The sequence below is a fragment of the Encephalitozoon hellem genome, chromosome V (genome assembly GCF_000277815.2).
Source record: "Encephalitozoon hellem ATCC 50504 chromosome V, complete sequence".
NCBI classification, from domain to species: domain Eukaryota; kingdom Fungi; phylum Microsporidia; family Unikaryonidae; genus Encephalitozoon; species Encephalitozoon hellem.
This window is the reverse complement of record NC_018472.1, coordinates 85,940-99,446: the sequence shown is the minus strand read 5'-3', so window position 1 is coordinate 99,446 and position 13,507 is coordinate 85,940. Positions and strand designations below refer to the sequence as shown.

General features: G+C 45.5%; 13 protein-coding genes and 1 non-coding gene across 14 annotated transcripts; 4 read left to right on the top strand and 10 right to left on the bottom strand.

Moving 5' to 3' along the window:
- Positions 1-12: 12 nt before the first annotated feature.
- Positions 13-695, bottom strand: EHEL_050750 (ribosomal protein S6e; the record flags this gene model as incomplete). Its single annotated transcript, XM_003887217.1, has 2 exons — positions 13-660; positions 690-695. The coding sequence occupies 2 exons, from the start codon at positions 693-695 to the stop codon at positions 13-15; spliced, it is 654 nt and encodes a 217-aa protein (XP_003887266.1).
- A 75-nt stretch (positions 696-770) lies between these two features.
- EHEL_050740 (uncharacterized protein) lies at positions 771-1,466 on the bottom strand (the record flags this gene model as incomplete). Its single annotated transcript, XM_003887216.1, has 1 exon — positions 771-1,466. One exon carries the CDS (start codon positions 1,464-1,466, stop codon positions 771-773), a length of 696 nt encoding a protein of 231 aa, XP_003887265.1.
- A 102-nt stretch (positions 1,467-1,568) lies between these two features.
- EHEL_050730 (glucose-6-phosphate isomerase) lies at positions 1,569-3,092 on the bottom strand (the record flags this gene model as incomplete). Its single annotated transcript, XM_003887215.1, has 1 exon — positions 1,569-3,092. One exon carries the CDS (start codon positions 3,090-3,092, stop codon positions 1,569-1,571), a length of 1,524 nt encoding a protein of 507 aa, XP_003887264.1.
- Positions 3,093-3,157: 65 nt separating this feature from the next.
- On the bottom strand, positions 3,158-3,382 carry EHEL_050720 (uncharacterized protein; the record flags this gene model as incomplete). Its single annotated transcript, XM_003887214.1, has 1 exon — positions 3,158-3,382. The coding sequence occupies one exon, from the start codon at positions 3,380-3,382 to the stop codon at positions 3,158-3,160; it is 225 nt and encodes a 74-aa protein (XP_003887263.1).
- Positions 3,383-3,522: 140 nt separating this feature from the next.
- EHEL_050710 (putative serine/threonine kinase) lies at positions 3,523-5,601 on the bottom strand (the record flags this gene model as incomplete). The annotated part of the gene is made up of 1 exon (XM_003887213.1): positions 3,523-5,601. One exon carries the CDS (start codon positions 5,599-5,601, stop codon positions 3,523-3,525), a length of 2,079 nt encoding a protein of 692 aa, XP_003887262.1.
- A 186-nt stretch (positions 5,602-5,787) lies between these two features.
- EHEL_050700 (Ran GTPase-activating protein) lies at positions 5,788-6,855 on the bottom strand (the record flags this gene model as incomplete). Its single annotated transcript, XM_003887212.1, has 1 exon — positions 5,788-6,855. The coding sequence occupies one exon, from the start codon at positions 6,853-6,855 to the stop codon at positions 5,788-5,790; it is 1,068 nt and encodes a 355-aa protein (XP_003887261.1).
- Positions 6,856-7,013: 158 nt separating this feature from the next.
- EHEL_050690 (uncharacterized protein) lies at positions 7,014-7,862 on the top strand (the record flags this gene model as incomplete). Its single annotated transcript, XM_003887211.2, has 1 exon — positions 7,014-7,862. The coding sequence occupies one exon, from the start codon at positions 7,014-7,016 to the stop codon at positions 7,860-7,862; it is 849 nt and encodes a 282-aa protein (XP_003887260.2).
- Positions 7,863-7,995: 133 nt separating this feature from the next.
- Positions 7,996-8,652, top strand: EHEL_050680 (putative ribosomal protein L1; the record flags this gene model as incomplete). Its single annotated transcript, XM_003887210.1, has 1 exon — positions 7,996-8,652. One exon carries the CDS (start codon positions 7,996-7,998, stop codon positions 8,650-8,652), a length of 657 nt encoding a protein of 218 aa, XP_003887259.1.
- A 67-nt stretch (positions 8,653-8,719) lies between these two features.
- Positions 8,720-8,802, bottom strand: EHEL_050670. The gene has a single exon. It is a non-coding gene; the product is annotated as a tRNA-Leu (tRNA).
- A 69-nt stretch (positions 8,803-8,871) lies between these two features.
- EHEL_050660 (uncharacterized protein) lies at positions 8,872-9,606 on the bottom strand (the record flags this gene model as incomplete). Its single annotated transcript, XM_003887209.1, has 1 exon — positions 8,872-9,606. One exon carries the CDS (start codon positions 9,604-9,606, stop codon positions 8,872-8,874), a length of 735 nt encoding a protein of 244 aa, XP_003887258.1.
- A 225-nt stretch (positions 9,607-9,831) lies between these two features.
- Positions 9,832-10,992, bottom strand: EHEL_050650 (putative amino acid transporter; the record flags this gene model as incomplete). Its single annotated transcript, XM_003887208.1, has 1 exon — positions 9,832-10,992. The coding sequence occupies one exon, from the start codon at positions 10,990-10,992 to the stop codon at positions 9,832-9,834; it is 1,161 nt and encodes a 386-aa protein (XP_003887257.1).
- A 122-nt stretch (positions 10,993-11,114) lies between these two features.
- Positions 11,115-11,798, top strand: EHEL_050640 (uncharacterized protein; the record flags this gene model as incomplete). Its single annotated transcript, XM_003887207.1, has 1 exon — positions 11,115-11,798. One exon carries the CDS (start codon positions 11,115-11,117, stop codon positions 11,796-11,798), a length of 684 nt encoding a protein of 227 aa, XP_003887256.1.
- Positions 11,799-11,832: 34 nt separating this feature from the next.
- Positions 11,833-12,372, top strand: EHEL_050630 (Fcf1 domain-containing protein; the record flags this gene model as incomplete). Its single annotated transcript, XM_003887206.1, has 1 exon — positions 11,833-12,372. The coding sequence occupies one exon, from the start codon at positions 11,833-11,835 to the stop codon at positions 12,370-12,372; it is 540 nt and encodes a 179-aa protein (XP_003887255.1).
- Positions 12,373-12,396: 24 nt separating this feature from the next.
- On the bottom strand, positions 12,397-13,449 carry EHEL_050620 (uncharacterized protein; the record flags this gene model as incomplete). The annotated part of the gene is made up of 1 exon (XM_003887205.1): positions 12,397-13,449. One exon carries the CDS (start codon positions 13,447-13,449, stop codon positions 12,397-12,399), a length of 1,053 nt encoding a protein of 350 aa, XP_003887254.1.
- Between the last annotated feature and the right edge of the window lie 58 nt (positions 13,450-13,507).

Genomic DNA, 13,507 nt, shown 5'->3' with positions numbered 1-13,507 from the left:
CTGGAAAATAAATCAGGCTTTATTGAAATACTTCTCGAGATAAGCTTTCCTTTCCTCCTCCAGAATTCTTTTTCTTTCCAACTTTATCTTCTTGATGCTCTCCTTTCTCTCTTGCTCCTTCTTTATCCTCTTTCCATTGTGCCGGATCTTGGGTATCTTCTTTGGGTCTTCACACTCAGCCTTAAATATATTCCTGATGTACCCCACAACGTTCTTTTCCTCGTCGGGAACTGCAAACATCTTCCTAAGCTTGCTCTCCTTTCTGGGAAGATGGGACACATCATTGACAACATTTGTAAGGCCGTCTATGTCCTTCTCTCCAGGACGCAGAATTATAAGGTTCAACACACAGATCTCCTCAGAAACAATGGATCCTCGGACACTCTTGCGGCGTCTTACTCCCTTACGCCTGCACCTGTATCCAGCATCTCCCTTCGACAACAGCGGCCTTACCCTCTTCTTTGTCAAGTGTCCGTCAACCATCGGAAACCCCTGATAGTCATCACCCCCGGTAATCTCCATGATCGTTCCCTCAAACTCCTCTCCAAGAATCCCACCGTCAAACTGGTCCCCTATCTTCTTGTCATACAACCTTGTTTCGTACTTCCTATCAATCTCAAACATCTTCTGCGTACCATTCGTCGGATATGCTATATTCAGCTAAAATTAGTCTTCCCAAAGCCACTTACCTTCATCTGCAAGGGTAGCCCTGAAAAAAAATTTACCTCAAATTTCTCAGCCGCAAATAAGGCAGGATCCCATACCATATTTTATCCCAGGCCCTTCTTCCGGATCTCTTTGGCAATCTCATCAGTAACTCTCTCAATGTCACTAGACATAGCTATCTCCATATCCCCCAGCACACTGCTCACATACTCGTCTATCACATCCCCAATCCTCCTCAAGACAGGCATGCCAGAGGCCGCTGCAACCGCCTCCAAGAACTCCTTCGACTGTTGTGGAATGTACATAGTGTTCTCGATATATCCTGTTAGCTCCTCATTATAGACCCCCTCAATTAAGTTGTAAAAGAATATGCTGACGCTTCTATCCACATTATATACACATCCCCTCTTTCTCTTGCACTGATGGGATTTATCAATAGACCCGCACTTATAGCAAAAAATAAAATCCGCATCCCCAATATTGTACTTAACAAACCCTATTCTTGCAAGTGCCTTTGCTTCCTTGGCATCCCACCCATCAAACATACTTACTCTGCTCTCCATCCTGTTCACATTGAAGAGCGGGCATTTGCTCATGTGCAAATAATGCTCTCTCGACGGCAAGTCCGTCCTTTCCCAACACTCCAGTGTCTTGTGGCAGTATACACACTCCACAGTCAGGTTGTCCTCTTCAGTAGATAGACAGATGAATCCTGCAATCGAAAGCTTTTCGGGCGTTGCCACACCGTAGTTTTCAGGCCACTTTGCAAATGTCCCCATCCTTTCTTTGAATGAAAACATCAGGGGTTTGTCCTCCCTTCAAAATTCGTCCAATGGATGCAAAAGAATAGGAATCAAGGAAAGTGTTTATTCGAATCATGGCCGTCCATGCACATGCATATGTCACTTTCCGCAGCACTTCATCAGACGGAGCATCTCGTTTGTAGACCCATCATACTTTCCGTCCTCTTTTCGTTCAAGAGTTTCAAACACCTCGGTCGCTATCTTTTTCCCTAAGGTAACCCCAGGCTGGTCAAAAGAGTTGATTCCCCAGTATAGCCCTTGAATGAATATCTTGTGCTCGTAGTGTGCTATCATCCCCCCAAGAGTCTCGGGTGTAAGCCTTGAATAGCAGACAGTGATGCTTGGCTTGTTTCCTTCAAACGACTTCTCAGGGGTAGACTCCTTCCTACCAACCATAAGGCCCCTGCTCTGTGCTAGGCAGTTCGAAACAACCATCCGGTGGTACTCTTCCTCATCATGTAGTGGCCTAAGAGGCATGACAAACTCAACCAGTATCTTCCTTGTCCCCTGGTGCAGCAACTGGAAGAAAGAGTGCTGGGTGTTCGTTCCAAGACCACCCCATATAATCAGCCCAGTGTCGTTTCTCGACGACTGCTTTCCGTTGCTTTCCATCTCTGCCTGCTGCAGATACAGGTAGAGCTTCTCCATGTACTGGTCATAAGAAACCAGGCACTTGTTGTTGTATCCGTTTTCAGAGTAGAATATCTCCACAATAGCATGGACCATCTCAACATTCGACCTTCCCCTGCTCTTCCTGAACTCCTCATCCACCGCAGAGGCCCCCTTAAGCAGCCTCATGAAGTTATTAAACCCTATATAAAGAGCTATAGACATTCCCACGGCAGACCACAAGGAGAATCTTCCTCCAACAAAGTCCCACATAGAAAACACCCTTGAGATATTGTGCTTTTTGACCTCCTCAACATTCGAGCTCACTGCAACAAAGTGCTTGCTTGCAATCTCAGACTTACTCCTTCCCAGCCTTTTCTCTAGGAATTTCATGGCAAGCTCTGCATTCTTTATTGTCTCAAGAGTCGTGAATGTCTTGCTCACCACAATGAACAGGGTCTTCTCGGGATCAATCTTCTCGAAAACCTTGATGGTGTCTGTTGCATCTATATTCGAGATAAAGTATGTCTCTATCCCTTTCCTTCCATAATGGCTTAGGGCATCACACACCATCCTGGGCCCAAGATCGCTTCCCCCTATTCCTATGTTCACAATGGTCTCTAGCCTCTTCCCAGTCACACCACATATTTTTCCTCCATCGAAGTCCTCAACAAATCCCCTGATCTTCACCAGCTCATCATAAACCATCCTACGATCCTCATCTAGCTTTGCATCCCCAGCCCCGTCAATCATTTTCAACACATCCTTGTCCCTTAGTGCCACATGTAAAACCTTTCGATCCTCAGTAAAGTTTATTTTCTCTCCCCTGAACATCCCGTCGATCTTCTTCCCATAGTCCTTCATCTTTTCCAGATACTCGTCAATTATTTCCTCGGTAATATGAGTCTTTGAGAAGTCGTAGTATATGAACTCATCTCCAACCTCGGTCTTTCTTGATAGCCTCTTTGCTCGGTCCTTATCCTCCTCGAACAAGCTCACAATCTCGCTTTTCATTATTGTTTATTCCCTTTCCCACCTATATAAACTTTTAAATCATTTATGAAATGCGTTTGACATCTTCACACCCTTCTCACCACATAGAAGCTCTTGCTCATGGCAGGCACACTGGTCTTGCCCTTCTCTTGAGAGCATACCTTCATTTCCATTCCATTCCTCTTCTCACATACATACAAGCATCCGTTGACTTCAAAGGGCTTGCCAACCTCCATTTTTTCCGGTAGATCTTCACGCCTAATCCCCTTTGGAATCTGGATGATATCATACTCCTTATCCATCTTTTCCATGGGTTATTCCTTCTGCATTTTAGCCTCGCGGCACACACCGCCTCCTACAATACTCCAAGACTGTACACTCCACAGACCACAAGAAACTTGAAAACAAGACGTATTCATCCTTTAATATTCACGAAGGCTAATGTCTAGGTTTAGCAAAACACTATCCTTCCCTTTTTGTAAATAACATTTTTGATCACTCTGCACGAGTATACAGACAACCCTAGTCTGTCCCAGTCATCTTGATGCAACGACCTGAGCTCCTCAACAGTTCTGATGTCCTGTGCAAGAAGCTTGCTTTCCCATATAGACACACACTTCTCTTTCCCCACCATCACACCAATCTCACGGAGGAATTCCTTGATCTCCACTCTTCCCTCGTAATCCTTGATAGAAGTGTTCGTAGGAAGCTGCTTTTCCTTTAGAGGAATCTTGTCAAGCCCATACAGCATGTTCTTCATTGCCCTACTCGAAAAAACAGTAAGCCCGAGCTTGTCCCAGTCCTCATCCACAAGGATCTTCAACTCAAACACACTGTCAATGTCGTTCGACTTGAACGTCTTTATCCAATTGGTCGCTGTCTCAGACGATCTTTTTGTTGCCGCTGAAACATCTGCCACAAATTCTTCAATGGAAACATCCTCGTCATACTTTCTGTTTGGACACTCAGATTCGTCTGGGCACTTTCCACCTGTGATCCTTCTTTGCTCCTCTATGACCCCATCTCCAGATGGTAATTCCACAGAACTAACTAGAGGCGAATGAGGTGCTTCCGTTCCAACTCTTTGGCTCTCGCTCCCTCCAGAGCGGAGTGTGCCTTGCGAGGTGCTCACCTCACCGCCGCCTGCCTTCACGTCTATCTCTAACATCGACTCAACCTCCTCCATACTTAGATTCCTGTCCGTTATTTTGTTGAAGTCGTTTCTAGGCCCATCGGCCTTACCTTTCTCCCCGTCCATGCACAACTTCCTCATCACCTCTTCAGCCCCCCTGCTCTCCACTTCCATAATCCTCTCCTTGGCCTTTTCAATCCCTCGGGATAGAAGCCTCAGAAGCGTGTCTCTTTGATCCTCAGACACAACCTCCTCCTCCAGCATCTCATTCGTCACGTCCTCAACCGTGTCGGCCTCCAGATTATAGTCAAACTTGATGAACCTTGCCATGCTCATGAAGAAAAGCTGGAACGTAATCACATTGTCTTTGAATGACAGAAAGCTTATCTCCATGTCGTTGGCAGGCGCAGTCAAGGGAACCCCAGACATGCATTCTGCAGGAATACATTCTCCATTGCAGGTATTGTTGCTGTCGAAAAAGTGATGCTTGAGGCACTCAGCACTCCCCAGCCTATCCTTTTCAGAAACTAGGCAGTTCATAATCAGATTCCTAAGACATATGTCTTTGATCGAGTTCAGGGCAACAGGTGGAACCCCTTGTATAATCGCCTTGTAAACCTCAGCCGCCGTGGTGCATTCTTTATATGGATATGCTCCTGTAGCCATCTCAATTAGGCACATTCCAAATGCATACACATCAATCTTCTCGCAGTATCCTTCCCCTTCAAACATCTCTCTCGCCATAAACTGCGGCGTCCCAACAACCGTGTATCTCTTCATCCTCCTCTCCTTTGCCACGCCAAGATCCCCAATCTTCACTTCTCCAAGTGCTGCATTCACAAAGATGTTTTCACACTTGATGTCCCGATGGATTATCGGAGGACTTTGCCCGTGCAAATACACAAGCCCCTCAAGAATGCTTCTTCCCCACTTCTTTATAAGCTTGACATTTAGATCTCCTATCTCTGCAATGTACTGCCGGAGCGTTCCCCCGCTCATCAGTTCCGTGATGAATATAAAGCTATCAGATGTAAACCAATAGTCAAGAATCCGAAGGATGTTGGGGTGCGAAATTGACTTCAGAAGCCCTATTTCATTCGAAAACAGCGTTCTTTCCTTGCCGTCCTGCCCATTTTCGCCAATCTTGATCTCGTTCCATGCGACCTCCTTCCCCTCCTCCTGGTCAATGGCCTTGTACACCTTTTTGAATGTCCCCTCCCCCAATATCGTTTGTAACTTCTTGTATCTCAATCCATTCTCTTCGTTGCTCTTTTCTTTTCCCTCGAAAACCCCAGCCTGCTTGTCGGCCAGCTCACTTCTTGCAACTATTTTTTCAGCATCAATAATCTTCTCTGCAAGAGAACCCATCAGAGTCTCTTCTGCGTCTTTTCTACTCATCTAAAAATCTTGTTCTTACCCCAAAGGTGGATTTTCATTTTATTCATCGGCCCAATTTTCCAAACATTTCTGCCTCTGCACCTCCCAGGCCTAACATAGAAAACATTAGTCAGAACATCCATTTATTCCAATCCATAAACATAAGAAGGCGCCTGGGTCCTCTGCATCTAGAGCCTCCAGAACTACTCACATGTCGGCGATCCCTTCAATCACAGACTCGTCAATCTCAAGACCCTCATCGCTCGAGACATCGGTGTGCTCTTTTGTCGTGACAACCCCTCCTTGCTTCTCAACAACCTCGATAACGTCTCTTATGTCGTCGTAGTAGTTTCCAAACACACTGAGCTCTTTGATAACATTTCTCTTGCAGAAATCTATAAGCGGCTCGACAGCATCCTGCTCAAACTCATTGTAGGATATGTCGAGGACAATCCCCTCTCTTCTGCTGTTGTAGTCTCCCGGAAGGGACATAGGCGTGAACTTCTTGCTCGCCCTCCTGAGGAAATCTTTCACCCCCTCGTTGCCCATCATACAGTCTCCAACCCTGAGCTCCTTCAGATTCCATTCGCAGTAGAGGTCTCCAAGATACCTTGATCCCTCGGGCGACAAAAAGTTGTCTCTTATGTCGAGCACCTCAAGAGAGTGGCTGCCGAACGACCGCAGGAACGAGAGCATCGTCTCCTCCTCAATTGTATTGTACTGGATTCGAAGCTCCTTGATGTTTTCAAACTCCTGGAGTGCATCAGAAAGCTCCTTGGGAAAGGAAAAGAATCTGTTCTGGGCTATGTCCACAACCTCGAGCTTACTTTTGTCTGCTATTCCAAGAAGATAGTTCCCCAGTCTACTTCCTCCAATCTTCCCAAGCCCGCAGTTGTTCATTTTCAGGTGGATGAGGTCTGTAGACGAGGAAATAAACTCCCCAAGCTCTGGTGGAAACTCAGAGCTTATAGCATTGTCACTAAGATCGATCTTCTGGATCCTGTGATTTCTAAGCATGTTTGAAAGCACAACAAGATTATTGTACAATTTCTCCTTGTCGAGGCCCAGGAACGCACTGGACAGATTGATTATGCGGAGGCTCTTGGCATCCTTAAGAGCACTGCATATTTCCTCCATGGCTTCTTCTGAAAAATAATTTCCAGACAGGTCGACCTCAACGAGTTCATCCAGAGTCTTTCTTATTTCCCCAACGACTTCAGAGACATCCTCTTTTGTCTCGTACTTCTTTTTCTGGTCCCCGATTGAAAATATCATGAGTGAGGCCTCTATTTCCACAAATTTTTACGGGGCATGGGGTGGCTTTGATGGATGGATGCATGGTTGGATTTCAGGCTATTGGAGATGATGATAAGGAGTAGACCTCCTTAAACACGGGGCAGAAATATAATCTGTGCCAAGGAGCGGACAGGGAGATGCTTAAGAACAAAGTGGAGATGGACCGAAGGAGGCTTGACTTCAGCGATGAGTCGAGCGACGATGGGTATAATGGTAATTACCTGGGATTCCACAGCCACAGAGCGGGGGGAACACATGTATATGGGGAAATGGGAAAGGAAAGCGGAAATCCCGCATCATCAAGGTACCATGCCTGGGGTGGGAGTTGTGGTGGGAAAGTGGCTTTAGGAGGCGGGAAGAGCCATAGTGTCGAAATACAGGAGAACGAAAGCAACAGAAGGCTTGAAATACCGGCATCCACAGAAAGCAAGGGGCCTCACTACGAATCCGAGTGTCTCGAGATTTCAGACTCAGAAGAGTTTGAAGGGAAGCTGGCGTCGCTAAGGTTTCTTATTATTGAAGCGGAGGAGGAGATGAAGAAGATTATCCAGGAAAGAATCGAAAGGCATCTTGAGATGAACAGGGAGGCCAATGAGAAAAGAAGGGAAATGAAGAGAAGGAAAAGGGAGGTGTTGGGGGAAATCAACAAGAAGGAGGACATGAAGACAGGAGGCAAGGAGGCAGGATCGCACGAGGTTTCTCAGGAGGACTCTGATGCAAAGGAAGAGAAGATAGAAAGCTTTGCGGATTTCGAAACATCTATGTTCCCATACAAGTCGAAGAATGGGATAAAGTCCTACACCTGCCCATATGAGGGATGCACGATGGAGCTTCCAACGCTGAGCAGGATCAAGAGGCACTATATAGTTCACACGAAGCTGAGACCATTCAAATGCCTGAATAAAGACTGCAGCAAGAGGTTCTCCAGAAAGGACAACATGCTGCAGCATTACAAAATCCATTGTAGTTACAGTAATTATAGATGATAGAGGCGTTGGTTGCAGAGAGGGGCTCTGTGGATGAATAAAGCATAATAGAGGCTACATGGCGGTTGAATGGAAGGATCCTTCGGGCAGTCTTTGGGAAGATTTAAAAATTTTTGCCTTTGCTAGGGGTAAGATGAGCAAGCAAGGTGACGAGCAGCAACTTGCATTTCTCGAACCCAAGAGAATTATCTCTATCATTGACCGGCTGAAGGAGAACGAGGATCCTGAGAAGCTGGCGACGATCCAGATACAGGTGAATCTCAAGGGATATGATCCTAGGAAGGACAACAAGCTGTCCAAGGACATGTCTTTTCCCTACAAGGTCAGAAGGCTGGACAAGATAATTGTGGTTGCTGATGAGGCGCATATTAAGACGTGCGTGGATGCAGAGTTGCCGCATGTGTCCATTGAAGAGCTGAGTGGAGACAATAACAAAGCGAAGAGAGATGCAGTGCTGAAGAAGAACAAGTACTTCATTCTTTGCCCCGGATACAACAAGGTCTTTCAGCTCAAGAATATCCTTAGGTGTGGAAAAACGCCCTACATTCTGAAGAACGACGACGATATCAAAGCGGTCTTTGAGGCTGCAAAGAAGTCGTACAAGCTCCGAATCAAGGACTTTGCGGTTACCTCGTTTCCTGCGGGGCACACTGGAATGGAAACCGAGCATATATATGAAAACATCAAGACAGGGATGGGGCTTCTTATTTCCTACCTTAAGAAGGGAACACAGAGCTTGAAGGGAGTTCTGATCAAGACCAATCAGAAGTCGCCGGTGACTCTCTATTAAATCTTTCCGTTTTCTCTTCTTTCTGCAACTGCCTTGTTCTACACGATTAAAACGTGAAAAAAGCGAGTGGTGACGATGGGATTCGAACCCACGATATCTTCCGATAACAGATCTTAAGTCTGTCGCCTTAGACCGCTCGGCCACATCACCCCAACCCCAGGAGCCCCCGGGACTGACTAATATCGTGAGAACACATCATATATACAACTTTATTACTTCTTAGACCTTGCTTGCAGAGGAGGAGGATAGGCTCCTAGAAGATCCAATTATATTCGAAAAATTGTGCTCAAGAGCCTTGAAGGCAACAGCTGCATCCACAAACGGCCCAATCACATCTGTGTAGCTCTCTGCATTGCGGTTTGAAACCCCGAGAGAAAGGCAGTCCAGAATGAACCATGCAGCTCCGAAGAAGCTGTCTTCTTCCTTAATCTTCCTGTTGTTAATGTCCTTAAGCTCGGCTATGCTCTTCTTCTTTCTTTCTTCATTTTGTATTTCCTTCAGTTCTGCAAGATTCGACTTCAGCTCAGGCAAGTCTCTGATGAGAAGCTCTCCCATTATAGATCCCCAGAACTCTTTCAACTCCTTATCCCCTTGGGGCTGGGCCTTGTACAGGCCTGAGGTGATTTGTTCTTTTAGATCCTTACTCATAATCAGACTTGGCGAAAGATACCAGTTGCTGAATTCAGAGCTATGCGAGTTGAAGTAGTCGGTCAATCGTGTCATTGATGGGTGTAAGAGCTTATAGAAGTTTCCTTCTCCAAATGCCACAGGACTCTGCAGGCTTGTGCTCTTGTTCGGCACCTCGGGCTTGGATGTGAGCAATGAGTACTTGCTGGAAGATGAGATGTCCGGTCTGTAGAAAGTTGTCTCGGGAAGGACAGGGTCGAACGTCTTAGCTGTGTTCTCTAGACACATGGCCCATCCTAGAAGCACCAAGCTTGAGATAGCATTCATATTAGTATCCCGTCCTTACTGAATTTATATTTTCAGGAGCTTCTTCTGAAACACTCTGTTTCGGAATTCGAAGAAAAAGTATCTTTAGGATTGGCATATTATTCTTGTTAATGAAAACCTACTAGTTTATTGATGGATGGGAAGGACTGAAGTAATCTAGGAAACAAATCAGCATTACACACTCCCCTGCATCCAGAGGGACTCCCTCTGCAATACTTACACACATCATGATGCAAGGAATAGAGATGTAAATGCAGCAACTCCGTATAGCAGTACAAAGAGTGCAGTGATCTTCTTCATTTCAAATCCTCTGTTCCAGAACGCAATGAAGTAATACAAAGATGCAAATATAAAGCACATGAGCGTGGAAAAGGACCCTCCTATGACTTCGCAAAGCCTTTCCATTTTCGACACGTTCATGGCAATCGTAAATGACAGTAGTATTATGAATATGCTTGTTACAAACCTGAGGTGCCAGTACTTCCCATCCACAGAATACCTTGTGTCGAAAAGATCGAGGAGGTATGTTCTGCATGGATGCGTCTGCAGTGGGATGGACATTATTATAACAAGGAAGTAGAACATAGCAACCACGTTTCTCATCCTCTCGGGTATATTTTCGAAGAAGTTCTCGCTCATCCTGTCTCCCAGCACAAGATAGTTGGTAAGCCCAAAGGTTATGTATACAAGGGACGCCACCAGAAGCACCAGAAACACAGTTATTTTCAAGGCTGTCTTGTCGCTCACCATCATCTCATTCTGGACAGAAAATATATTCTGGTGGCAGGTAAATCCAAACACAAAGCTCCCCAGCTCCCCTAGATAGTTGTTCCCATCCTTTGACTCGGTATAGACAGGCACATCCTTCGAGACTGCATACCTGTATATCGATAACACCACGAGGGCTATGGCTGCCCCGAATCCAAACGATGATGTGTATCGCAGCCTATCGATCTTTTGCATAGACACAAATGGGAATACACATAGAACCACACCGGCCATGCATAGGATCTTGTAGTCACTTTCCAAGCCAAAGATGCTTCTTATTGTCCCCGGAAGATTGTTCTTGAGTAGAACAAGATATGCTGTGCACACTAGGAAGCACTTGACAGATACAGTCACATTCACAATTGGTTGCAGGGTGGGATAGATGTATCTGGCTATGGTTGACATTGTGTTGTCTAGCCCATAGAAGTCATTCAAGTCTATGTATAGCCACAGCCCCAGGAGTGATGCCAATGCAGAAATAAGCGTCAAGACTACTGTATACCAAATCCCATACATTTTAAAGAGAAACGGATATCTGAGTATTCCAGACCCAATCGTTGTCTTTATCAGATTTATGAAGATGGATCTGCACTCTCTTCCTAGCTTGTTTTTTTTCATTTTTAAGGGCTTTCCCATATTTTCCAATAAAACGGAAATCTCCTGAAAGCATGGCCGGCATCTCTGGATTGCTTCCTGCATGCATGCTATTAACGATTTTTCTTCCTCCTGCCTACCCCTTTATGGCCGAGAAAACAAATGTCGAGGCGCCTACCAGCATCAAGAAGAGCCTTACCGAGCACAAGTACTTTGATGACATTGCATACAGGTCCAGAGTCAAGAGGATCATGGAGTCCTACACAATGTTCCGCGAATGCATAAGAGATGGGAACTGCCTATACATCTCCTATGCAATTGTGATTGCAGACCTTGTGGCACTGGAGGGGGATTCCCTACTAAGTGCCTTGCACGATGCATTCAGCAGGACAAACTCGATGCTCCACCTGTACAATATCGATGAGCTTGGATACAAGGGATTCTACGACACGTTTGTTGAGATCCTGGCAGACATATCCAGCAGAACCAAGAGGATTGAGGACATTCCCCTATATTCATTGTACGATTGTGTTGCATATCTAAGACTTATTGTTTCAACAGAAATAAAGTCGAATCCGGAAAAATACCAGCCATACATCCCAGAGATGGATGTAAGCAAGTACTGTGCAAGATTTGTAGACCCCTTCTACCAGCAGGCTGGATGTGTTGAAATATCTGCTCTTTCGAATAGCATACCGGTAAGAATCCATGTTGTAGACGTCACAAAGGACAGCGAGGATGTTTATGGAGATCATCCGCAGGGTGTTTCTATCTTCTACACACATGGACATTTCGAGCCTATATATCGGGATGGGCCAAGAGCACCTTAGCTGCCGGATAAAAATCCTAATTCATCCAGGGCCAATGGGGGTGAAGCATGCAATAAAAATCAAGAAAGTTGCAAACATCTTGGACAAAAAGGGCTCAAAGAGGGCGAATCCAGAGGACACACTAGATCTTGACGAAAACCCGAGAAACACAGAGAGGTTTCTTCTGAAGCATACCCTCCGGCCGCCATATAGCATCATCCTCGACACAAACTTCATCAATGACTGTATAAGAAAGAAATGCGATATCAGAGAGCAACTGATGAAAGTAGTAAATGCAAGCATTAAGATGTGTGTCCCAGAGTGTGTTGTCGGCGAGCTGGAGAAGCTGGGAAGGCCCTTCCGTGTTGCACTTGCATTGATCAGAGGCAACGATGTCGAAAGACTCAAGTGCGATCACAAGGGAACTTATGCTGATGACTGCATCTTCAATAGGGTCTCTGCACATAGATGTTACATTGTTGCAACCTCAGATACAGCGCTAAGGCAAAAAATAAAGACAATTCCTGGCGTGCCATTGATAACATACAGAGGACAGAGATGCTTTATTGAAAGATTCATCCTTGCAGCTCTCTAGAGAAGTCAGAAATTAAAAGAATTCCTATTCCAAGTTGTGTATAATGTATCCTTGTATTCTAGATCCAACGCCTACGACTAGAAGATTTCCTACCCACCCGATGTCCGAAATGTATCCGTCCGTAGTGATTCTTCTCAATTCCTGTGAATTTTTGGTGTTTATAATCGATATCGTGTGCTGAGAGGCCTGGGCAACTATGCAGCTGTTGTAAATCGACACTTTGCTACTAAACCTGATACCTGTCCCTACGAACATCGATTGGCCTTTGCTTTCAACAACCAATCCAGAGCATGACGTCCCAAACACCTGCCTATCTCCCCTTGTGTCTGCGGAGGTTAGGTTGTATCCGACGTCTCTTGTTTTGAATGCATTTGTAGATGTGTTGAAGGCTCCTATGCTTCCGTCTACACATGCAAATGTCACCTCGTCTCCATCTATAATAGTCGATGATATCTGTGCTTTAAACTTGTGTACTTTCATGAGTTTTTCTTTGAATACGTAGCATTCTCCCTCGTGTGTCCCGGCAGAAACAATGGTGTGAGAAGAGGCTAAGCATGTGATCTCTCCATCCACCTTGAACAGAGAGCCACCAGATCTAAGCGATAGAACCTCTCCATCTGAACTATATATGTAGAGTTTGTCTCCGTGTGAGATTCCCCGAATCCTCTTGTGGCTAGTCGTTTCCCTCAGTACAATTGCATCGCCTTGATAGACATAGACCTGTAACTCGCCTCCATAAGTTCCACACCATATCTCATACATGTCGGTTTTCGCAATGTCTAGAAACGACACTGGGTCCTCAAGTTCCACAGTAACGTCAGGCGTGCAATTGCCATCAACCTCATACTCTATGCTTACTCCCTTCTCAATCTCCAGGCCCCTTGCTTCTATCCCCTTCTGGAGACATCCTTCAAACAGTTGTCCCTCCATATAAAATCTGTATCCTCCGTTCCCGCCAAGCACCGATCTTAGATAGCGCTCAAGGTCCTCCGTGCAGAAGGAAGGGCTTACATGAAGAGGATTATGCTCGACCTCAGGATGGCTTCTGTCTACAAGCTTCACCAGAACTGTATCCATGGGTCACCATAGCTCCATTCTTTTAGCTGAGAGGATCGACGAGAAAAGAAAAATAACT